The sequence below is a fragment of the Xenopus tropicalis genome, chromosome 2 (genome assembly GCF_000004195.4).
Source record: "Xenopus tropicalis strain Nigerian chromosome 2, UCB_Xtro_10.0, whole genome shotgun sequence".
Lineage (NCBI taxonomy): Eukaryota > Metazoa > Chordata > Amphibia > Anura > Pipidae > Xenopus > Xenopus tropicalis.
The window spans coordinates 73952157-73977785 of NC_030678.2; the positions used below are offsets into that span (position 1 = coordinate 73952157).

At 40.8% G+C, this 25629-nt stretch overlaps 1 protein-coding gene across 4 annotated transcripts in view; it reads left to right on the forward strand.

Moving 5' to 3' along the window:
• Positions 1 to 24722, forward strand: part of ikbke (inhibitor of nuclear factor kappa B kinase subunit epsilon) — a 41965-nt gene extending 17243 nt beyond the window's left edge. For all 4 annotated transcript variants that reach the window (XM_031896876.1, XM_031896873.1, XM_031896875.1 and 1 more), the window contains 11 exons: positions 249 to 340; positions 10761 to 10862; positions 12622 to 12700; positions 13030 to 13139; positions 13756 to 13832; positions 16843 to 16882; positions 16971 to 17072; positions 17459 to 17555; positions 19235 to 19335; positions 21411 to 21482; positions 23650 to 24722. In XM_031896876.1, the coding sequence (XP_031752736.1) occupies positions 249 to 340; positions 10761 to 10862; positions 12622 to 12700; positions 13030 to 13139; positions 13756 to 13832; positions 16843 to 16882; positions 16971 to 17072; positions 17459 to 17555; positions 19235 to 19335; positions 21411 to 21482; positions 23650 to 23680 (903 nt within the window). In that variant the 3' untranslated portion in view covers positions 23681 to 24722. The remainder of the gene's footprint in view (positions 1 to 248; positions 341 to 10760; positions 10863 to 12621; positions 12701 to 13029; positions 13140 to 13755; positions 13833 to 16842; positions 16883 to 16970; positions 17073 to 17458; positions 17556 to 19234; positions 19336 to 21410; positions 21483 to 23649) is intronic.
• Positions 24723 to 25629: the final 907 nt, after the last annotated feature.

Here is a 25629-nt window from a genome sequence, read left to right on the forward strand (position 1 = left end):
GACTTTCATGTGGAAATTTACATTGTTGCCAGGGTCCCCAAAATTTGCACAGTGTTTTTTACTATATGACTATGGTCCAAGAAAAACTGGGAGGAGCCAATCAGATTTCATCCAGTGACTTTGCATGTTTTTCAAACCAACATGAAGTTTGTTCTCAAACTTCCCTTTCTACTTATACAAATACTGCCTATTTTTGTTGTTTATTTGGGTATTGGAATTTCATGCTTGTCATCCTTATGTCTTCACAGAATGTTCTAAGTGCTGTTTATCAAACGTTACGTGTGGCCCGGGCTTTGCTCACATGCCAAGAATTTATACTTCGAGGGACTTACTGGCTCATGTAAGTGGATTTCCCATTTTTATGTCATTTACAGATGACATAAAACAGACTGAACTAGAAAGGGAAGTTTGAGAACAAACTTCATGTTGGGTTGAAAAACATGAAGTCACTGAATGGGCTCTGCCCACTTTCTCTGACCTTGGACCACAGTTATATAGTAAAAACCACTGTGCAAAGTTTGGGGACCCTGGTTTTAATAGTGTCTGAATGGCATCAACTTAAATTTCCCCACCAAAAGTAAACGAGTGACATCTGATTGGCGGTTGGTGGCTCCACCCTAACTTTGAACGGCAAATACCCAGTGACTAACTCTGGAAACTTTAACAACCCTGGAATTAATATTTAAATAATGGCATCAGTTTAAATATAAACCAATGAAATCTAATGGGTGGAAAAGGATTTGCTGTTGGTGGCTCCTCCCACTTGTTCTAACCCTGAATATGTAGTCAGCCAGTGACTGACTGTGCAAAGTTTGGGAACCCTGACATAAATAGTGTGAGAAAAGCAGCATTTTAAATTTAAACCAAAAAAAAAATGAATAGGTGAAGTCTGGTTGGCTGTTGGTGGCTCCACCCACTTTTAAAACCTAAAAATGCAGTCCCTTAGTGACCCTGGTATTAATACTGTGAGAATGGCAGCAGGTTGAATTTCCCCATTGAAAATCAATAGTTAAAATCTGATTGGCTTTTGGTGGCTCCATCCACTTTTTCTCTGAACCGCAGTTACCTGGTGACTAGCTCTGCAAAGTTTGGGGACCTTAGTATTAATATTTAAAGAATGGCAACAGTTTAAATTTAAACATATGAAGTCTATAGGTGAATTCTGATTGGTTGTTGTTGGCCCTGCCCACTTTTCTAAACTTGTCACCCAGTGACAAACTGTGCAAAATTTGGGGACCCTGACATTAAACTTCTGAGAATGGCAACAGTTAAAATTTTCCCACTGAAAACAATGAAAGAAATGTGATTGGCACTTTTTCTAACCTTGAGTATGAAGTCACTCAGTGACTGACTGTGCAAAGTTTGCGAACCATGGCATCAAACCAATAAAATTCAATAGGTGAAATCTGATTGGCTGTTGGTGGCCCCGCCCACTTTTTCAAAACTAAAACTGCAGTCCTCTAATGACTAAGTGTAAAAAGTTTGGGGACCCTGCTGTTATTTCTGTGAGAATGGCAGCAGGTTGAATTTCCGCCAAATCAATAGGTGAAATCTGATTGGCTGTTGGTGGCCCCGCCCACTTTTTCAAAACTAAAACTGCAGTTCCCTAGTGACCAAGTGTGAAAAGTTTGGGGACCCTGGTGTTAATACTGTGAGAATGGCAGCAGGTTGAATTTCCCCATGTAAAGTCAATAGGTAAAATCTGATTGGCTGTTGGTGGCTCCACCTACTTACAAAAATACAAAAAACCTTAAATGCGTAGTCACCCAGTGACTGACTATGCAAAGTTTGGACACCCTGGCAACAAACCAATAAAAATCAATAGGTGAAATCTGATTCGTTGTTGGTGGCTCCACCCACTTTTCAAAACTAAAACTGCAGTCCCCTAGGGACCAACTGTGAAAAGTTTGGGGACCCTGGTGTTAGTACTGTGAGAATGGCAGCAGGTTGAATTTCCCCATTGAAAGTCAATAGGTAAACTCTGATTGGCTGTTGGTGGCTCCACCCACTTTTTCTTACCTTGAACCACAGTTACCTGGTGCCTAACTCTGCAAAGTTTGGGGACCCCGGTGTCATTACTGTGAGACTGGCAGCAGGTTGGATTTCTACCAAGTCAATAGGTAAAATCTGATTGGCTGTTCACAGCTCCGCCCACTTGTGGGCATCCAACAATCATCATATTTTCATTCAGGCTGACCCCATGACTATGTGATTCAAGTTTGGGGAGTGTAGCCTCAAAGCTGTAAGATTGGCAGCAGTTTCAATTTCCCCATTAAAGTAAACAGGTGAAATTTGATTGGCTGTTGTTGGCCCCTCCCACTTTGGGTCATCCAAGAAATGTCGCTGTTTCATTCGGGGTGACCCCATTATTATGTTATTCAAGTTTGGGGGGTGCAGCTTCAAAGCTGTAAGTGTGGCAGCAGTTTGAAAATCTTCCCTGTCAAAGTCAATGGGAAAATTGGGGGGTTCGGAGCGGCGCCACAAAAAGACGGGGGGCCGGATCGCTTAGAAAAGCACAAGCAACCTGCTCCGCTATAGGGCGAAGAAGTGTGGGGAGTTTGGGTGTTGTACCCCTAAAACTGTAGGAGGAGTAGCGTTTAGAAAATGGGGGGGCGCTAAGAAGAAGAAGAAGAAGCGGAAGAATAAGCTAAAGTCGAAGAACAGTATGTTGGGGTTTTTGATCCAACATAATGATACTGTTTCATGACAGCCCCTATAACCATTTTGGTGGATGGGGGGGTTGGACTATACCATTTTATTTGAGGGGGGGTTTGGACCGTACCATTTTTTTGGAGGGAAGGGGGGTCGGACCGTACCATTTTGGTGGATGGGGGGTTGGACTGTACCATTTTATTGGAGGGGGGGTCGGACCGTACCATATTTTTTGGAGGGGGGGGCGGACCGTACCAATTTTTTTTACGGGGGGGGGGGGTCGGAATGTACCATTTTATTTGAGGGGGGGTCGGACCGAACCATTTTTTTTGGAGGGGGGGTCGGACCGTACCATTTTATTTGAGGGGGGGGGGGGTCGGACCGTACCATTTTTTTGAGGGGGGGGGGGTCGGACCGTACCATTTTTTTTGGGAGGGGGTCGGAATGTACCATTTTATTTGAGGAGGGGGTCGGACCGTACCATATTTTTTGGAGGGGGGTCGGACCGTACCATATTTTTTGGAGGGGGGGTCGGACCATACCATATTTTTTGGAGGGGGTCGGACCGTACTATTTTTTGGGGGGGGGTCGGAATGTACCATTTTATTTGAGGGATGTCGGACCGTACCATTTTTTCGAGGGGGGGGGGGGTCGGACCGTACCATTTTTTTTGGGGGGGGTTTGGAATGTACCATTTTATTTGAGGAGGGGGTCGGACCGTACCATATTTTTTGGAGGGGGGGGGTCGGACCGTACCATTTTTGGGGGGGTGGGTCGGAATGTACCATTTTATTTGAGGGGGGTCGGACCGTACCATTTTTTTGGAGGGGGGGGGGGGGTCGGAATGTACCATTTTATTTGAGGAGGGGGTCGGACCGTACCATATTTTTTGGAGGGGTGGGTCGGACCATACCATTTTTTGGGGGGGGGGGGGGGGTCGGAATGTACCATTTTATTTAACGGGGGTCGGACCGTACCATTTTTGGAGGGGGGTCGGACCGTACCATTTTTTTTGGGGGGGTCGGAATGTACCATTTTTTTCGAGGGGGGGGTCGGACCGTACCATTTTTTGGAGGGGGGGGGGGGTCGGACCGTACCTTTTTATTTGGGGGGGGGGGGGGGGGTCGGACCGTACCTTTTTATTTGGGGGGGGGTCGGACCGTACCTTTTTATTTGGGGGGGGGGGGGGTCGGACCGTACCTTTTTATTTGGGGGGGGGGGGGGGGTCGGGCCGTACCATTTTTTTTGGGGGGGGTCAGAATGTACCATTTTATTTGAGGAGGGGGTCGGACCGTACCATATTTTTTGGAGGGGGGGTCGGACCGTACCATTTTTTCGAGGGGGGGTCGGGCCGTACCATTTTTTGGGGGGGGCGGAATGTACCATTTTATTTGAGGAGGGGGTCGGACCGTACCATATTTTTTGGAGGGGGGGTCGAACCGTACCATTTTGGGGGGGGGGTCGGAATGTACCATTTTATTTAAGGGGGGTCGGACCGTACCATTTTTTGGAGGGGGGTCGGACCGTACCATTTTTTTGGGGGGGGGGGGTCGGAATGTACCATTTTTTTTTCGAGGGGGGGGGGTCGGACCGTACCATTTTTTGGAGGGGGGGTCGGGCCGTACCATTTTTTTTGGGGGGGGGGTCGGAATGTACCATTTTATTTGAGGAGGGGGTCGGACCGTACCATATTTTTGGAGGGGGGGTCGGACCGTACCATTTTTTTTCGAGGGGGGGTCGGGCCGTACCATTTTTTTGGGGGGGCAGAATGTACCATTTTATTTGAGGAGGGGGTCGGACCGTACCATATTTTTTGGAGGGGGGGTCGAACCGTACCATTTTGGGGGGGGGGGTCGGAATGTACCATTTTATTTGAGGAGGGGTCGGACCGTACCATTTTTTTGGAGGGGGGGGGGGGTCGGACCGTACCATTTTTTTTGGGGGGGGGGTCGGAATGTACCATTTAATTTGAGGAGGGGGTCGGACCGTACCATATTTTTTGGAGGGGGGGGGGTCGGACCATACCAATTTTTTGTACGGGGGGGTTGGATCGTACCATTTTTTGGGGGGGGTCGGAATGTACCATTTTATTGGAGGGAAGGGTGGGACTGTACCATTTTTTTGGACCCTGTTTTTAATAGTGTCTGAATGGCATCCAACAATCATCATATTTTCATTCAGGCTGACCCCATGACTATGTGATTCAAGTTTGGGGAGTGTACCATATTTTTTGGAGAGGGGGTCAAAACTGTAAGATTGGCAGCAGTTTCAATTTCCCGACTGAAAGTCAATGAGTGACATCTGATTGGCTGTTGTTGGCCCCTCCCGCTTTGGGATCATCCAACAAATGTCGCTGTTTCATTCGGGGTGACCCTATTTTTATGTTATTCAAGTTTGGGGGTGCAGCTTCAAAGCTGTAAGAGTGGCAGTAGTTTGAAAATTTTCCCTGTCAAAGTCAGTGGGAAAATTGGGGTGTTCGGAGCGACGCCACAAAAAGACGGGGGGCGGGATCACTTAGAAAAGCACAAGCAACCTGCTCTGCTATAGGGCAAAGAAGTGTGGAGAGTTTGGGTGTTGTACCCCTAAAACTGTAGGAGGAGTAGTGTTTAGAAAATAGGGGGCCCTAAGACGACGAATAAGAACTAGAAAGGGAAGGTCGAGAACAAACTTCATGGTGGGTTGAAAGTCACTGAATGGGCTCCGCTCACTTTCTCTGACCATGGACCACAGTTATATAGTAAAAACCACTGTGCAAAGTTTAGGGACCCTGGTTTTAAGAGTGTCTGAATGGCAGCAACTTAAATTTCCCCACCGAAAGTCAACGAGTGACAACAGTGATTGGCGGTTGGTGGCTCCACCCCCTTTTTCTAACCTGGAACTGCAGTTACCCAGTGACTAACTCTGCAAAGTTTAGGGACCCTAGGATTTAATAGTTAAAGAACGGCAGCAGTTTAAATTTAAACCAGTAAAAGTCAATATATGAATTGTGATTGGTTGGTGGGTGTGCCCACTTTTTCTAACCTTGAATTGAAGTCACCCAGTGACAAACAGTGGGCACCCTGGCATAAATAGTGTGAGAATAGCAGCATTTTACATTTAAACCAATAAAATTCAATGGATGAAATCTGATTGGCTGTTAGTGGCCCAACCCAATTTTCCTATTTTTGAGCTGCAGGCCCCCAATGAGAAACTTTGCAAATTTTGGAGACTTAGGCATAAAAATTGTGAGACTGACAGCATTTTACACTTCCCCTTTGTACCATTACCATAGTAAATAGGTGAAATGTTATTGGCTGTTTATTGGCTCCGCCCACTTTTTTCTAACTTGAAACGGCAAATACCCAGTGACTAACTCAGGAAACTTTAACAACCCTGGAATTCATATTTAAATAATGGCAACAGTTTAAATATAAACCAATGAAATCTAATGGGTGGAAATGGATTTGCTGGTGCTGGCTCCTCCCACTTGTTCTAACCCTGAATACGTAGTCATCCAGTCACTGACTGTGCAAATAGTGTGAGAAAAGCAGAATTTTAAATTTAAACAAAAAAAAATATAATAGGTGAAGTCTGATTGGCTGTTGGTGGCTCCACCCACTTTTTAAAACCTAAAAATGCAGTCCCCTAGTCTTAATACTGTGAGAATGGCAGCAGGTTGAATTTCCCCTTTGAAAATCAATAGTTAAAATCTGATTGGCTGTTGGTGGCTCCACCCACTTTTTCTAACTCTGAACCGCAGTTACCAGGTGACTAGCTCTGCAAAGTTTGGAGACCTTAATATTAATATTTAAAGAATGGCAGCAGTTTAAATTTAAACATATGAAGTCTATAGGTGAAATCTGATTGGTTGGTGTTGACCCCGCCCACTTTTCTAAACTTGGAACATAGTCACCCAGTGACAAACTGTGCAAAGTTTGGGGACCCTGACATTAAACTTCTGAGAATGGCAACAGTTAAAATTTTCCCACTGAAAACAATGAAAGAAATGTGATTGGCTTTTGGCGGCCCCGCCCACTTTTTCTAACCTTGAGTATGAAGTTACGCAGTGACTGACTGTGCAAAGTTTGCGAACCCTGGCATCAAACCAATAAAATTCAATAGGTGAAATCTGATTGGCTGTTGGTGGCCCCGCCCACTTATGGAAAGTCAATAGGGGGGGGTCGGAATGTACCATTTTATTAGAGGGAGGGGGTCGGACCGTACCATTTTTTTGGAGGGGGGGGGGGGGCGGACCGTACCATTTTTTTGGGGGGGGGTCGTAATGTACCATTTTATTTGAGGGAAGGGGTCGGACCGTACCATTTTTTGGGGGGGTCGGACCGTACCATTTTTTTTTTGGGGGGGGGGGGGTCGGAATGTACCATTTTATTTGAGGCGGGGGTCAGACCGTACCATATTTTTTGGAGGGGGGGTCGGACCTTACCATTTTTTTTGGTGGGGGGGTCGGACCGTACCATTTTTCGGGGGGGGGGGTCGGAATGTACCATTTTATTTGAGGGGGGGGTCAGACCGTACCATTTTATTTGATGGGGGGGTCGGACCGTACCATTTTTTTGGAGGGGGGGGGGGGGTCGGACCATACCAATTTTTCGTACGGGGGGTTGGATCGTACCATTTTTTGGGGGGGTCGGAATGTACCATTTTATTGGAGGGGAGGGTGGGACCGTACCATTTTTTTGGATGGGGGGGTCAGACCGTTCCATTTTGTTGGAGGGGACGTTGGACCGAACCATTTTTTTATATACTAAAAACCACTGTGCAAAGTTTGGGGACCCTGTTTTTAATAGTGTCTGAATGGCATCCAACAATCATCATATTTTCATTCAGGCTGACCCCATGACTATGTGATTCAAGTTTGGGGAGTGTAGCCTCAAAGCTGTAAGATTGGCAGCAGTTTCAATTTCCCGACTGAAAGTCAATGAGTGACATCTGATTGGCTGTTGTTGGCCCCTCCCGCTTTGGGGTCATCCAACAAATGTCGCTGTTTCATTCGTGGTGACCCCATTATTATGTTATTCAAGTTTGGGAGGTGTAGCTTCAAAGCTGTAAGAGTGGCAGCAGTTTGAAAATCTTCCCTGTCAAAGTCAATGGGAAATTGGGGTGTTCGGAGCGACGCCACAAAAAGTCGGGGGGCAGGATCACTTAGAAAATCACAAGCAACCTGCTCTGCTATAGGGCGAAGAAGTGTGGAGAGTTGGGGTGTTGTACCCCTAAAACTGTAGGAGGAATAGCGTTAAGAAAATAGGGGCGCTAAGACGATGAATAAGAACAGAAAAAGGGAAGTTTGAGAACAAACTTCATGTTCGGTTAAAAAACGTGAAGTCACTGAATGAAATCTGATCTGTTTTTGGCTCCGCCCACTTTTTCTAACCTTGGACCCACAGTTATATAGTAAAAACCACTGTGCAAAGTTTGGGGACCCTGGTTTTAATAGTGTCTGAATGGCAGCAATTTAAATTTCCCCACTGAAAGTCAACGAGTGACATATGATTGGCGGTTGGTGGCTCCGCCCACTTTTTCTAACCTGGAACTGCAGTTACCCAGTGACTAACTCTGCAAAGTTTAGGGACCCTAGGATTAATAGTTAAAGAACGGCAGCAGTTTAGATTTAAACAAATAAAAGTCAATAGGTAAATTGTGATTGGTGATTGGTGGGTGTGCCCACTCTTTCTAACCTTGAGTCGAAGTCACCCAGTGACAACCAGCGGGAACCCTGGCATGAAAGGCAGCATTTTAAATTTAACAAAAAAATTCAATAGGTGGTTTGATTGGCTGTTGGTGGCTCCACCCACTTTTTTAAAACCTAAAAATCTAGTCCCCTAGTTGCCCTAGTATTAATACTGTGAGAATGGCAGCAGGTTGAATTTCCCCATTGAAAATCAATAGTTAAAATCTGGCTGTTGGTGGCTCCACCCACTTTTTCTAACTGAACCACAGTTACCTGGTGACTAGCTCTGCAAAGTTTGGGGACCTTAGTATTAATATTTAAAGAATGGCAGCAGTTTAAATTTAAACATATGAAGTCTTTGGGTGAAATCTAATTGGCTGTTGTTAGCCCCACCCACTTTTCTAAACTTGGAAACTTGTACAAAGTTTGGGGACCCTGACATTAAACATGTGAGAATGGCAGCAGTTAAAATTTCCCCACTAAAAACAATGAAAGAAATGTGATTGACTTTTTGGTGGCCCGCCCACATTTTCTAACCTTGACTACGAAGTTACCCAATGACTGACTGTGCAAAGTTGGGAACCCTGGAATTGAACCGATAAAATTCAATAGATGAAATCTGATTGGCTGTTGGTGGCTCCACCCACTTTTTCAAAACTAAACCTGCAGTCCCCTAGTGACCAACTATGAAAAGATGGGGACCCTGGGGTTAATACTGTGAGAATGGCAGCAGGTTGAATTTCCCTATTGAAAGTCAATAGGTGAAATCTGATTGGCTGTTGGTGGCTCCACCCACTTTTCAAAACTAAAACTGCAGTCCCCTAGTGACCAACTGTGAAAAGTTTGGGGACCCTGGGGTTAATACTGTGAGAATGGCAGCAGGTTGAATTTCCCCGTTGAAAGTCAATAGGTAAAATCTGATTGGCTGTGGGTGGCTCCACCCACTTTTTCTAACCTTAAACCGCAGTTACCTGGTGTTATTACTGTGAGAATGGCAGCAGGTTGGATTTCCCCCAAGTCAATAGGTAAAATCTGATTGGCTGTTCACAGCTCCGCCCACTTTCCAACAATCAACATATTTTCATTCAGGCTGAGCCCATGACTGTGTGATTCAAGTTTGGGGAGTTTAGCCTCAAAGCTGTTAGATTGGCAGCAGTTTCAATTTCTCTATTAAAGTCAATGGGTGAAATTTGATTGGCTGTTGTTAGCCACTCCCACTTTGGGGTCGTCCAGCAAAAGTCACTGTTTCATTCAGGGTGACCCCATTATTATGTTATTCAAGTTTGGGCGGTGCAGCTTCAAAGCTGTAAGTGTGGCAGCAGTTTGAAAATCTTCCCTGTCAAAGTCTATGGGAAAATTGGGGGGTTCAGAGCAGCACCACAAAAAGGCGGGGGGGCGGGATCACTTAGAAAAGCACAAGCAAGCTGCTCCGCTATTGGGCAAAGAAGTGTGGAGAGTTTGAGTGTTGTACCCCTAAAACTGTAGGAGGAGTAGCGTTTAGAAAATAGGGGGTGCTAAGAATAATAAAAAGAAACAGAGAATAAGTCGAAGAACAGTATGTTGGGATTTTCAACCCAACACAATAATATTGAACAGATTTACTGGCTCTGTCATAGTTTGTTGTATTTCTTTTGCTAAACTGAAAAGAAAAAACTCCTGCATGGCATGTAATATTCACACAGCTCAGTGTTGCTTTGTGTGTGGATTAAAAAACATAACTGACTTATGTCTGTTGCAATGAACATGTCAGCAGCGCATCTGAAGCTACAACTGCCAGTAGTGCAAAGTGTTTCAATTGCTGCAACTTTCCATTAGAAGATTGTGGCAAACCAATATTTTTTGTCATTATTATTATGTATTATATATGTAATATATGTATTATATGTATTATGTCAGTATTATTATGAAAGTGACTGAAGTGACCTGCAACTGTGACTATTACAGAACTCTATCTTTCGCTCTGTGTATGCATATATTATATACAACAATTCTTGTTAAAAATGCTTGGATTCTTCCTGGCTGATTCTAATTTCTTGGATCTTGAGCATCATTCTTTTGAATGGGAAATGGTGAAGGGAGTTTGACCACTGCTGTACCTTGATTATGTATAATGAGTACATACATTTTTTTATGCCTCTCTGGGCTCTGCCCCAGCTCTTTTGTGCTAGTAGGTTTTTACATAAAACAAACTCCCTGCCAATGTTCATGCCAAAGTAATGTGACACCTATAGCAGCAGTGTCAGGCAGCTAGTCCTGAGAAGAGACAAAAGAGCAAGTTAGTATTTGATAAATAATCAATTGTCTTTCATTAATATATAACATATGGCCAGTTTATGAGTTGCTTGCTGGTTTATGAGTTTCCCTTATTATACTTGTCACATAAATTAGAGTGAAAGACTTTAATATTTAATCTAACATTTGTTTGCTTTGGACTCTACAGTGAGAATACAAAGACAGAATGCCACCAGATCCTTGAAAAGAAATCAACAATGGCATCTCTTCTCAACTGTACGATCAGCACAGAGAATAGGATCACAAGACTGTAAGGGTGAAGTACTCTCTCCAGCGCCGGATTTGTGTTGCGTGTGCCCCTAGGCCACCCCCCCTCCTCCCCGAGCATGCATACGCGAACGCGAACCCCCCCCTCCGTGGTAGCGAGTGTGCATGTGCAAATAGGAGCAGTGGGGAAAGGTCCCCATTACTCCGTATGGGTGCAAAATTAAAATTTAGTTGCAGCGGGGCGGCATGCCGCCCTAGGCCCGGGCCTTTGTGGCCTCTCCACAAATCCGGGCATGACTCTCTTTGTGGCCAAAACACAATCAACAATTCATTCATATTTATTCTGTTTCTCTATTAACAATATTTCCTATATCTGTTAGCTATTATGACAAGTTCCCCTATAAACTTTCCACTGCAAATTTTTTCATCTGTTTTGCGAAAAAATCTGCCAATGGTGAAACGCGGAAATTTGCCGCAAATCCATGCCTGGCAAAACATTTCGCCCATCACTAAACATAATACCTGCTGCTGCACAAACTCATTTTTCAGAAACTAAAACCACTGTAAATATATTATGTAAATCTGGGTATGAGGAAGAAGGAAACGTTTAAGAAATATATTTCTATTATCAAATACATGGAAGATAACTCGCATAAACTAGTGTAATATATTAACAGAAGGTATAGAAATATGTCACCTTTCCTCTAGTGCTAAGCACTAGTTTCCAAAAGGAAGACCATAATGTAACAGTAGACCTCAAGGAAAAATATGTCCCCTTTTTTGACATGAGCTTGTTCAGTTGGGCTCATATAAAAAAAATAAAAATAAATACTGTCTGATATATATGTGTGTAAAAAACACCTATACATAAACATACTGTACCTGATTTCACTATGTAACGATAACCATGATAGTCTGTTTCTGTGATTGCCGGGGCCAATTCACCACTCTACTTGTGCTCCCAGTGTAATATAGTTTAAATGGATTTGCAAATGGGTGTTGTTGATTTAAATTTAATAATATGTTATAGTACTGCACAAAGCTGGCTTAATGCAGTTTTAATTGGTGATATATGTTTACAAAAAAAAGTATTTTGCTGGTACTGTACTCAAAAGTGCCTCTGTTATTAAATTAAATACACATTAAACATTTTTCTATGTGAGAGCCCAGGGGGGAAAGGCCCAGTTAAATCACTACATTTTTTATTATATGTTACTTTTCCTTCTTTTTTGTTGTTGTTGTTGTTGTTGTTTGGGCTTTATAATAAAGGTACTAAGTGGCAGTGTTTACTTTGTGATATCATATATAGCAGAGATGTTATTGATTTGTAACATTTTGCTGAGCAGTAATGATAGTCACTTCATGCTAAACATTACTTGGGGGGTTTAGATGAACAACATGAAAAATAATTAGCTGAATCCAAGCTCTTTGTATGTGATTTGCATCGGGAAGAACAATTTGGACAGGTGAGTTGTACCGACAACAACTCCTCTAGTAGATCCAAGTGGTGTACTACTGCTCAGTATAAGTATAACGTTTGAAAATATTCCTCACAGTCAGGAAAGTTTTGATAATTGGGGAAAATATAACAATAGCACAGATGTGGTGGGGTTTGGGGGGGTTAAGGTCACTGCGTGTGGTGAACACAAAAGGAAAGTGCCAATGGTTTATGCACAATACACTTCAATATAACATACTTTATTTTTCACTTAACTACTGCTCATACCCAGGTATCCAGTATAAAGCCACAATTCATTCTATATGACCCATAATATGAATCTCTGCATATTCTTACTTTACAGGTATAATTCAGTCAACAATAGGAAGCCAGAATTTCCTGAGTTCCCAGATCTAGCAGAGTGCCGCAGGCAGCTTCAGTCTGTGAGTTAAAAATGGTTCAATATGGAATTTTTTGGTGTTTTCCCCCATATGTAGACACATATATTATTACACATTGTCTTCCCAAACATAATATCAGCAAGATTTGTCCATGGTCTAGTAACCCCCTTAGCAACCAATCAGATGCAACCAACCAGACCTGGAGTGAAATTCAAAACAGGCTGCCTGACAAATGATTTTGTTCATGACATTAATTAAATTAAATCATACCAGCTGAGATGTTGAGAGATGTAGTCCAACAACAATTAAAGGTAATGGCTGTAAAGAGTGTAAATGGGAAAAGCTTATAGTATATATTAATTCTATTGTAGATTGGCCATACCTTGTCCAGTTGTTCTCACATTGTGGAAAAGCAAAATATGTTGGAATTTCTGTCATTAGAAGTAAGCAAAAACCAGGACCAGATTCAGTTAGATACAAGGTGAGTATGTTACTTGCAAGAAAGATATATGTTTTTCTATATAACATGATTCCTTTTCTTACCCCTTCATTTTACTCTCTCTTAAAGAGGTAAGTAGGTGAACAATAAATGAATAAATTACTGCCTTGAATTCTTGGTGTGATTTGGGGGAATGATGTACAATATTAATTGTACATTCAGGTTTGACTGGGTCCAGGCCCTTTGATATTTAGAATTATGAGACTAAAGGTGGGCTGGACAATAAGGTATTTCATTTTGCTAATGACAAGACAATCAGAGTAGGCTTACACTTTCTAATGAGGAACTTCCAAAAGTCTTCCTTCCCCAGGATTTAGTGTTATTGGACAAAGGGGGATGATTTACATTTGACCCTCCTACATTTGCTATTTAAATAAAATAAGATCACTTCTTAAAGAGGGTTTCTTCCCTTACTAACCTAGGGTGTAGTTTCCCTTGACCAGTAACCTTTAGGAACCACTGGCTGAGACTAGACACAAAAGAAGGTTGAAAGGTACAGAGTGCTGCTCGTTCGCTTATAGCCTAGTGTAACATGACTCAAAGATGTAGTTCAGTTAGACTGTTATACTGTGTCTAATGGATAATTATTAAATTACAGCATTAACCGCATGGAATATTGTCTGCGAAAAATGCAACTGATATTCAATCAATTCAAGAAAAGAAAACAGCAGTCACGTATGTACTGTAAAAGTCTAAACATCCATAACCATCTGCAAAATAATAACATGTAACAAAGTAATAGCTTGACAGCTATTTAATGTGGTGACTAGCTTCTACCATCCCCATGTTAAAGGAACAGTAACACCAAAAAAGGAAAGTGTATAAAAATAATTAATTTATTATGTACTATTGCCCTGCACTGGTAAAAGTTGTGTGTTTGCTTCATAAACACTACTACAGTTTATATAAATACCCTGGCTGTGTAGCCATGGGGGCAGCCATTTAAATTGAAAAAAGGAGAAAAGGCACAGGTTACTAAGCAGATAACAGATAAGAAGCATAGATTCCCATTGTATTCTACACAGTTATCTGATATCTTCTTATGTAACCTGTGCCTTTTCTCCTTTTTTCAATTTAAATGGCTGCCCCCATGGCTACAGAACAGCTATTTCTATTAACTACAGTAGTCTTTGTGAAGCAAACACACAACTTTTACCAGTGCAGGGCAGCAGTACAATATATTTTAATTATTTTAAAACATTTTTATTTTTTAGTGTTACTGTTCCTTTAATGACAAAAAAACCTTGAATGGGTTAAAGCTAAAATAAAGAAAGAAACTGTACATCCTTAGTAGAAAAAAATATAGTTCAGTATTAAAAATAGAGCAGTGAGTCTACTTGAAGCTGAAGACATTTATAACATAAATATGTAAATTAGGGTTGCCTTCTTGCCATTATTTCACAGACCTAGTTGGTTAAATACAAGCCAAGGCCAAGGCACCAGTTGTTTGGCCCTCAGTGGTTTTCCAAATTGCAGAGCAACAAAAGAAAAGTTCTTTGTTTCCCTTGTGAACATACTCTCAACTGTAAGTGTAAAAACTGACCAGCAAGTGGCACTGTTGTAAAAAAGTTCATTATATAAGCAGTTTAAAAAGTTGAATGTCTTTAAAATGAAAAAAATGAATGAATGTTACAAAAGTAACATTCATTCATTACAAAAGTAATTACAAAATGCAGTAAGTTCCTGTAAGCATCTTTGACTTTATTTGTGTTTGCAGGCCCTGAAGCAAAAAACAATAAGCAAAGAGCTTTACTGCCTCATGGATGTAGTATAGATTCAGCCTATTAGATCTTACCTGCAGAAACATAATTATAAAGTGTTATATACGCAAATACAGATCTTAAAGCAAAAATGGTCACCTTGTGATCACATTGTGTGCTGGTCTCACAATTTGCATGTGCGCACACAAGCACACAGCTTAGAGGAAACAGTGGATTGGATGCGAACCTAGGTAGCCCCCTATAGAAATGTACCGACTGGCAAGGGTGGTCTGAATGATTTCAGAGTAAAAACACACTAAAATGTTGCATTAGCAAAGGCCTTATAGTGAAGATTTCCGCGAAAAGGGACTCTAAAAATAACACAGAGCAGAGATACAATCAATGTAATATTGCATGGCATACTCCTGTTTACAGCAAAGATGTCCTTAATTGTATTAAATGTATGAGCGCTATTAACTATTAACAACATTACAGATATACAAAAATATTGTTGTAAAAGTCATTCTGCTACACCCTAACTGAACTTAAGGGATAAGGAAAGTCACTTTGGCATTTTACTGCCAATAGATTTGCCACATTAGTGCCACTTAGAACAATATATTTATTCTGCAGAAAGCTTAATCATACCTGAGTAAAGAGCCCTAGAAACTTTCTCTGTTTGTTTAAGATTGCAACTGCCATTTTAGCTTGATAGCTTCCTGCTTGCAGTCTAACCATAATAACTCAGATTACACATTCCTTACACAAGGGTGGGGGGGGGGAGTTTTATTAATTCTTTTGGGAGGGGGAGCAGGAGAGGAGAGAGAGAGAGAGGAAGTCAAATACCCTAAGAACATGTTTACAAAAAGGAAACACTAAATCCTGTGTTTCTTTTGATAGATGACTCAGTTCAGCTTTTCTGTAAGTGCGTATGGCTGTATTAACATAGACCTTTCTGATAAAACTTACTTAGTTTTTACATTTCCTTCTCCTTTAAGACTGGGCCTTCAGAAAAGTTAGCAAGTATTCTTCCCCAATCACATCCTAAGGGACCTTCATGCTGGACCTGTGGAGCTGTGCTTACCTAGTTACTACTTTAAGGAACTGGGAGATTAGCTCTATAGTACTGTAGCTTTTAAGAATTGAATATGGGTCTATTAAGTGGCACTTAACCCCAAGTGAAGGAAATACAGAGGGATGACCAGGTGGCTGCAAATTAAAGGAGGACTGAAGCTCAAAGAAGTAGGCTAGAAATATTGTATATTTATGTTTTGACTTCTGTACCAGCCCAAGGCAACCATAGCCGTTCAGCAGGGAAGATCTGTGCCTCCAAAGGTGCCACAGTAGCTCCCCATCATCGTTTCTGCTGATTCACTGCACATGCTCTGTGCTGCTGTCAGTTACTGAGCTTAGGGACCGACTCACACTATACTGTATATATAGAATATAAATATCACTATATAAGGCTGATCAGAAAATAAAACTGATTATTGGTACATGGCAGCTCTTAACCAGTACAATTAGCATCAGGAGTTGATAATCAGCCCTGTAGGATCAGCTTATATGACAGACAAACCTCATATTCTGCTTGATAATTTGCAACGGCCCTTAAGCTCAGCTTCTCAACAGCTGTGAGTGTTACTGACACTTCAAACAAAATCCAAGATGGGGAGCTCCTGTGACATATTTAAAGGCCTGGATCATTACTGTTATAAAGAAGCTGTACCTTTAGGCTGGTGTAATAAGTTCATTTATAAAATATGGAGTTTCAGCCATATTAATTTTTAGGTGTTAGTTCTCCTTTAAGATACACAGACCTCTGAATGTGAGAGGCACACAACAGCCCTGTACCCATATACTAATTAAACATGCCTATCTTAATTCTGACCTTTACTAGCCGGTTAACCACACGATTATATACTTTGCCAAATTGTTCATCTTTATTTAGAACATCACCTTATATGTGTATTTATTTCTCCTTTAAGGGCTTGGTTACAATGAAGAGCAACTTCACAAACTAGATAAGTGAGTTATAAATCTAGCATCCCAAAATACTCCACCCTTAAAGAACATCTTAAACCATACACCATGTTCTTATTTTGTGTATTCACAGAGTTAATCTAGGAAATCTGGCCAAAAAAGTGCTGGCAATCTTTCAGGATGGCGTTGTGCAGAAATATAAGGCAGCACTAGACAAACACAGCAACAGGATGAGGTAAATACAGAAATATTGGACAAATATTAACAATGCAAAAGTTACTTAGATTGATTGATTAGAGAAAATATATTCATTATTTACTTATATAGTGCTAACATGTTACACAGCATTTACAATCACATCACAACCAGTGGACAGTAAAATAACAAGCATTACAGGATTCTGTGTTGGGATTAAGAGACAGACTTCCTCTCTGCCAGATATATGTTTTTTTCTGCAATTTTGATAGATTTAGCAAAAACAAAAAATGTTAAACATTTATACCACCTAAATCCTGGAATTGTTTCCCACTATTTTCAGCAAGTAGCTAGGATAGTTGTAGTTTGAATTTGTTTCGTAAAATGCATTTTCTATTGAAGTTCAACTGCTTTGCTTCCTTGCAGCACCTTTGCTGACATCCTAAAGCATGTGGACCTGGTGAATGGATACTTTGGTGGAAGTTTCCTGGATCTACAGAAATATCAGGACTCTGTCAACAATGTACAGTAATTACTATTACAACTCTGTGTAGTATCCTCGGCTAAGGAAGCAGTTTGATTGACTTTTGATGTAGTTTACTCTAGATAATTTAGTGGGAAGTCCAATGCAAATTTTTGTTGTTGTTTTTTTATAATCAAACTCATCTCTTTTACTCTGAGCTCAATTACAGAAATCAGTTTTTGAGGGAGAATAATTTGGAAGAGATATGTATATAACCTGGCATATGTATTATAAAATTGGATATTCTGTATTTATATGCAGCACTGACATTTCTTTGCCATAGCTGCAGGACTGAGTTGCCATGTGAATACTTTTGAGGTTCTGATTATTCACTTGAGCAAAGTTTGTAAAGAACACACAGGGGTCAATTTATTTGCTGTGTAAAACAAAATTTGCAGAAAAAAGGTGTAAAAAGCTATGTAAAATAAATGGTGAATTTCACAATCTGGAAGTCAGATTTTATGCCTTTATTTTATGTAAGTTCTGGTGGAAAAAATGTCTTCATTACACTTCGAAGCCTGGTGATGTGTGGCGAATTTTGTTGCTGTTTTTGACACTGCATAATAAATTGGCCCATTATTTTGCTGTCCTATATACTTTTAAATAGATAATGCTGAGGTGCTTAATGCAACAGTGTATTCATTCACCTGCATCTTTGGTCATCAGGTGAGGGACCCTAACCAATCCATGGACAGACCACCTGGGGTGGGTGGGGGTTAAAGGGCACAAAAATTGTAAGGACTGCTTGTTTTGGTACAATAGTGGCATCAACATGATATGAAAATCTTGCCTCCTCTTTGTGGACTAACAGGATGTTTACTAATGGTCAGTAACACTATTTACTGTTTAACATGGGACTCCATCTGTCTGCAGAGGCAGGTAGTACCCTTTCTTTTCGTAGCATTTTCAGTGGCCACTAAAGCAAGAATATTTTTATGAATAACAGGTAAATGGGATATATAGTGAAAAACAAAATGTTATCTTGCCCATGCTCTTCCAGTGTGGCAGCAGCAAGCCACAAACATGTCCTCTACGCTCATTCTTCTACTGCTGTGTTTAGTGCCACCTTGGACTGCTGGAGGCCCTGGCTGAATGCCAAATGATTTTGCTAACATTTTTTAATATGGAAAACCTAATTTTTCATATACTTGCATAGCATATAACATAGTGTTTGTGTTTTTAACATTGGTATTCAAAAATGTAATTGTTAATTTTTAGCTATAGTCAATTAGTATTCATATATGGCACTTGTAGGGATTGTATCAATGTTTCCTCTAATTTCTTCTTGGCTGTGTGCACAAAAAGATTTCTTTTGTGTGCCTTTTTTAACCTGTGTATGCAATTTAAAAAAAAAAAAACTGGTGCAGTACAAAATTATGGGTTTTCACACTATTCTTTGTGCGCACCACAATTTATTGTGTGTGCTGGTCTCAAAATTGGTGTGCGTAGCCGATATCCACCAAAAAACGCCATTCTCGCATTAGTTGGCAGCACCCAGGCGGATTCAGTGTTTTCGGGGGCTGATGATCCAGCTCCTGGGGCCAAGGGATCAGTGGTTTGTATGCATAGGTGTTCACTGCAGTTAGTATTTCTGCATATCTGTGTGCTGATGGCTTAGATAGTGCCCCTGTAATACGTGGTTGTTAAAACTCATCAGCCTCTGTATGTGTCTGTTCTAGGCTGTAGATGATCTAACCCTAAGGATTCAACAAATGTCAGAACCAAATCACAGCCCTCTCCCATCTTGCCATAATCAGGACAAGGAAGACCTGACACTAAGGTGAGTCCATAACTAAATGAAATTAAGAATTCCAGAAATGTGATTTCATAAAATAAAGTATTTCAATTACAATGAATTAGGAGGTGTCAAATGTGAGGCAATTAACCTGGAGGGAGAGTGAAACAACTAAACTTGCGGACATACATGTGCCTTTAAATAACCTACTCTAAGGGGCAGATTCATCAAAGTACGAGTTTGAATCCCGAAATGGGGAAAATTCGGATTAGATATGATAATTTCTGATGATCAGAAATGTCACGAATATGCTTACGAAAAAATCGTAATAGTCTCGAGAATATCTTATTGGCGATCCGAAAGTCACAAAATTTTCATATCCGAACAATCGCAAACGCCGGGGAAACCTTTTTTTGATCCTTCTATGCATGTTTTTGGAAGCCTCCCATAGGACTCTGCAGCTCCAACCTGGCCCAAGGAAAGTCACAATACCAAAGCTTGAATGAATCCAAAACTTTCATACTCGGCACAAGAAATACGATTTTGTCGCACAAATTGTACGAAAAAGTTGCAAAAAATCCGCACAGTACGAAAACTTAGAAAAAATACGATTTTTGTGCTTTCGGATTCAATCATACTTTAATGAATGTGTCCCTAAGGGGTATATTTATCATGCTGTATAAAAAGTGGAGTAAAACATCACCGGAGATGTTGGTCATAGCAACCAATCAGATTTGGTTTTCTAACTTAGGGCAACATCTCTGGTAATGCTTCACTCCACTTTTTACAGAGCATCATAAATGTACCCCTAAGTGTCCAGGAGGCAGAAAGAAATCTAAACTAAAAAAAACATGTATTGTGTAAGACAGGGGTCCCTAACCTTTCTTACTCGTGAGCCACAGTCAAATGTAAAAAGACTTGGGAAGCAACACAAGCACCATAAAAGTTGATTTTCATTCATCCAGATCATGGTATATTGCCATGGTATATTGCCATTCATTTTGGAGAGAATACTCTAAAACTGGTTCAGGAATATGAAAAAAATAGCAAGAAAACTTGCAGACTGTCGAAACCATCTACGCTTCAATCTCAGATGCAGACATCAGGGACTCACTCCTTGTAGCCTACACCTGGGTTCCACTGTGAAAGGTCACAGAGCCAGCAATATCTCACAGAAGGCCCAAAAACATCTACTAAATGAACGGGTTAGACAGATCAACTTCACCATTGAGGCCCTTAAACAGAAAATTGAAATTGAATAACTGAAACAGAGTCTGACAAAACAGCTACCTGATATAACTCTGGAAAGGGTGGTTCAGTTCATTGAACATGCACAGATGGCCCAACACATTAAGAGTAAGGAGAGGCAAATAAGCAAGTTTACCAACTTATTGTCACATAGCAGTGGTTTGAAAAGGACAGAAGAACCAACCTGGAGGCAGAAAGATCAGACATCAAAGAACACCAAGGATACATGGGTTAAGAACCCATCAGACAGGGAACTTACTCAGCCAGAAAATGATGTGCTAGCCAAGGGGCTAAACTATGCAGTAACACCACAACACATCCCAGTGGTTGAGCTCATCACAGCCACAGAATCTGCTATCAATAACAACCATATAAAGGTGGAGGAAGCAGAACAACTCCGACTTAAAGTGTCAGCTGCCTTGTCAAGTGCCAGAACACCCACCTCTAACCTTACTACACAAGAAAGGAGAGCGCTCGCATCTCTTAGTAAGGACCCGAACATCACCATCCTGTCAGCAGATAAAGGGCAATGTGCAGTTGTGCTCAACACAACTGACTATCACTGCAAAATGACCTCACTACTCAGTGATAGCAATACATATGAACCTTGTTGTCCATGGCTGGGGCCCACTGTGCTCACAAGTAGATCCTCTGGTACCTTGGTATGCCAGTCCAACCCTTCTTTTTTACTGCTGTTTCCCAACTACAGGAAGAATATCCAGCAAGCCTGCTAGTCAGCTTCTTAGAAATACCCTAGAGTTAATTTGACCTAGAAGAATTTGGCTAAATGTTGCAAGTTTTTTCTAAGCAGTAAACTCTGCCATATCACCACTGTACATTACATTTGTACTTTCTAAATCTGTTTATTACAGGATGCTAAAGCTGAGAGATCAAATGAAAACAGTATCTTATGAACTACAACAAAACAACAGTGTTATAGAGAGGTAAGAGTTTGTTAATATCTGTGCTCTAGAGTAATATTTACAATGCCCCCCCCCCCCCCCCAGTGATTGTTATCACTTACCCTTTACTCTGGGCTGGTGCCCCAGAATCCCAAAGATAGATGAGAGAAGGGTAAGGAATGCTGTTACCCCGGGCTGGTGCAGATGTCTCCTAACAGGAGCAGCGATTACAGTCACTGGGGGGTGCTTAATAGTAATTTCATCTCTTAAGGTTAACAAGAGTGGCTCTTCACCACTGGGCGGAAGTGGTGTGTAGGCGCCATCTCAGTGCATTGTGCCTGAGTCTGAGCTTTCAGAAGGAGCCAGCGCTACACATTAGAACTGCTTTCAGATAATCATTTGTTTCTCCTACTCTCGTGGAACTGGAGGAGCCCAAACCAGACTTGGATTTCTTACTATTGAGTGCTATTCTGATATCTACTGGGAACTTCTGTCTTGCTACCTTCCCACTGTTCTGCTGATCAGCTGCTGGGGGGGAAAGGAAGGGTTGGTGATATCACTCCAACTTGCAGCTCAGCAGTAAAGTGTACCTCACATGGCCATAGCACCCTGGGAAATGAAGAACATGGTTAGCCCTATGTGAAATTTCAAAATTAAATATTAAAAAAATCTGTTTGCACTTTTAACAAAAAAAAAATCAATTCAGCTTTATTAACTGATGTGTTTTGAAAAAAACATGTTTTCCCATGACAGTATTCCTTTAACTTGCCCTATGGCAGCAGTGCCCCTGTTTCTAAAAAGCCTTTCCTTTAACTGATTTATAATGAACTTCCATTTTGCTTTTCTGATAATTTTGTGAAACCACATAATTTTACAGAAATGCATTGGACTCAACGGGTTTTTGCAAAATAACTAGTCAATAGTAGTTCATAAAAGTAGTTAAAATAATGAATGTGCCAATAAGTCAGTATTTTAATTTGGGGGTCAGTGGAATTTATATGTAAGTTAAGTAAGTTTCTTTGAAAATACAATATGTTTTTGCACAAGTTACATAAATTGCATAAGTGTAGGGGCCCAATAATGTTGCTGTGGGGCCCAATAACCAGTCATTCCCCTGCTGGAAAGTTCATGTAGAAGACACTGATATAATTCAGTAAATAGCTCCCAATATAAAGAGCTGATGTTACTCTATAATAAGCAGTTCATAGAAATAGTTAAAATGAATAATGATTGTCATTCAGTTCATTGAGGGCAGTGAAATTTACTTTAAGTTTTAATTTATTGGTGGTCAGTGGAGTTTGTCCCTGTCTCTATTGTCTTTTACATAGTTACATAAGTTTCTTGGCTAGTTACATAGTTTTCTAAGCAGTTTTTGCGAATGTTACATAGATTGCGTAAGGTTTAGCGTAACTCTATGCGTAACTTCACAATGCGCAATTGTACCCCCTTTGCTACCTGATGGCTGCCCTGGATCCAGTGGTTGACACAAAAGGTCTTGTAGTCTAGTGTTCCTCAGCAACCATATAAGCAATTGCCTTTTATTTGGGCTATTCATTGGTATCAAAACAAAAAAAGTAAACAATTTTCTGGTTGATATGGGTTTCTAGGCAAGGGAATAATAACACCTATACACAATAACACCAATAATGACACCTTAATGTGTTGCTTTAGTATCATTCAGTAGACAAAACTATCACAAGAGTTGTTAGTGGGGCTTGTATCCAGAAAGAACCCCTGAGATTAAAGGTGGCCATACATGGGAAGATTCGCTTGTTTGGCACGGTCGCCAAATGAGCGGATCTTCTCCTGATATGCCCACCTAAACGTCAGCAATATTGGGCTACAACAGTGGGCATAGGACGAGCCAATGCGGCCCCCGATTTGATGGAAAATCAAACCTACTTGATCAAGATCTAGCCAATTTTAGGCCAGATGTGGGGTTGGCCCATCGTGTCCATACATGGGCAGATAAGCTGCCAAATCAGTCTGAAGGACCAGATTCGACAGCTGAAATCTGTCCCTTTATGGCCACCTTTACTCTTCACGATTCAGTCCATTGTGACTGATCTATTGTGAACCCAGAGCCCAAAAACACATTTTTTTTTTAGATACGGCTTGCTTGTAATATTAACCATGTAATTGTACTCCTGTACTAAAATAACACTAAATAAATCAAAATCTTCTTTTGTCTTTATTTATTTTCCCTCAGGTTGGGTGTTACATCTTCCCCTGGTGTGTGAGAGACCATTTTAAACAGTTGCTTTCACAAACTGCAACCTTACATGATTAATTTATCAATTTGTAAAATGTGGAGACATCAGATAATGTCAAAGCTGGTGATGGATAATGCCAAAGCTGGAGATGGAGATGAAAAAATTCACCAAAGGAGGATGCTCACTTTCTTGGGAGATGACGTATCATCTCAGCATTCCTAGGAACAGTCTAATTGAAGCAGACAGATTGTAACTTTTTTGAACCTACACTTTGGCTTCCCTAAAAGACCAGTTGCTAGTTTAATAATTATTTCTAATCGATTTCAGTAATCTTGAAGACTTTGGAGAAGGTCAGATGGTAGCCTATCAGTCTAAATATATTTTAAACAAGATACTGCTACATTTGTTGCAAATCGTCTGAAGGGAAAATTAACTGTGTCCAGATTGGACTATAGAAAAATAAAGTTTTGCCCTTGTGTTTTGAGTAGTTACCATGAATTTCAGCGCACAGTTTGGGCAAAACCAAAAATTTGTTCTTGCAAAGACAGCTGCCTTAACTATATGTTACTGATTATTTTTATCCACTGGAAATATTACTGTCAGTAGCAAGTTTCTTCCTGAAGCCTCAGTTAAATACATAATATGGTGTTAGATATTTACTAGCTGTTAAAAGGAAACTTGTTTGTTTGGTTTTTTTGGAGAGGAGGGTTGGCAATTTTTTTCCTTTCATTTATGTGATAGTGACGTCAGTTACAGATCAAGACCTACAGGATGCAAGGCATAGAATGATTCAATTTAAGGCAAGTGTGTCAAAAACTGCACCTTGCAATGTTATGTTCTGCAACTGTATTACAAGCTTTAACTGTATATTTTCAGATGTTATTTAATTTTTATGAAAAACTTTGTATTATATACTAAAATATACAAACTCAACATAATAAATAATGGACCCAGGAGCACATGACCCAGGCCATTGTCACTGGGGTTTGGTCAATATGGATGTTTTAGAGATGGCACAAACTTCACTTTTCCCAAATTTGATTCATTAAAAATATATGGGAAACTGGTATAACAGATGTAAAGTTTACTACTGGTCTAATCGCCTATAAGAACCCATAGCGCCGGATGAAATTCATTTCACTTTTCTATCACATGATTACGCTATTGAATTGTATGGTTTATGACACACATGGCGGATTCTTGACCTGTGGATAAATGGAGTTTTTTTCCCCCATCAAATTAGATCTTGCTCATACATTTTCACATGATAAACCATAAAAATTTTCTCATGAAATTAAGTCTGGCCACTAGTAAAAAAAAAGCAACTAATAAGAATGCAAACATCCTTTCTGGGGTTGCTGCCATCTGAGGCAGTAGACCCGATACAACCCACCTCCCTTTTGCACGTCGGAGCGGGACCTGGGTGGGGGGGGGGCGCATCGCTATTGCATTCTCAGCCAGGCTCGGATTTGAGGAGAGGCCCCAGGCCTAGGGCAGCACAAATTTAAGGGGGCTCTTACCTTGCTTCATGGCAGGAGCAGCCCTGCAAGCATCATATTAACTGCTATGGACCAGGCAGGCACTTAAGTGTCTTTAATTCCATATAGGGGATAGTTTATTAAAAGAATGCCACATTAAAAAAAACAACCTTACACATGTATTGCTGCAGCCCTTTTTTAGCAATATTGTTCGTTTTTAAAAGATCTGAAGAAAGTCAGAGAAATGGCAGAACAGGTCCTTATCACAATTTTGCCTGAGAGCAGTTCCAGTTATCTGACAGCAAGAGAATAGAAGCCAGCTTTTAAAAATTTAAACTGCACAGACACATCCTATACTTTTTCAAGCCTGTGAACTTCATCCAAAAAAAACCTCATCCAGAAATCAATTAATGACTTTCCATTTTGGAGAACTACTGATTTCTCTGAGGGTTTAATATAGATGACTGCTCGTGGGTGATTTCTGGTAATCGTTATATT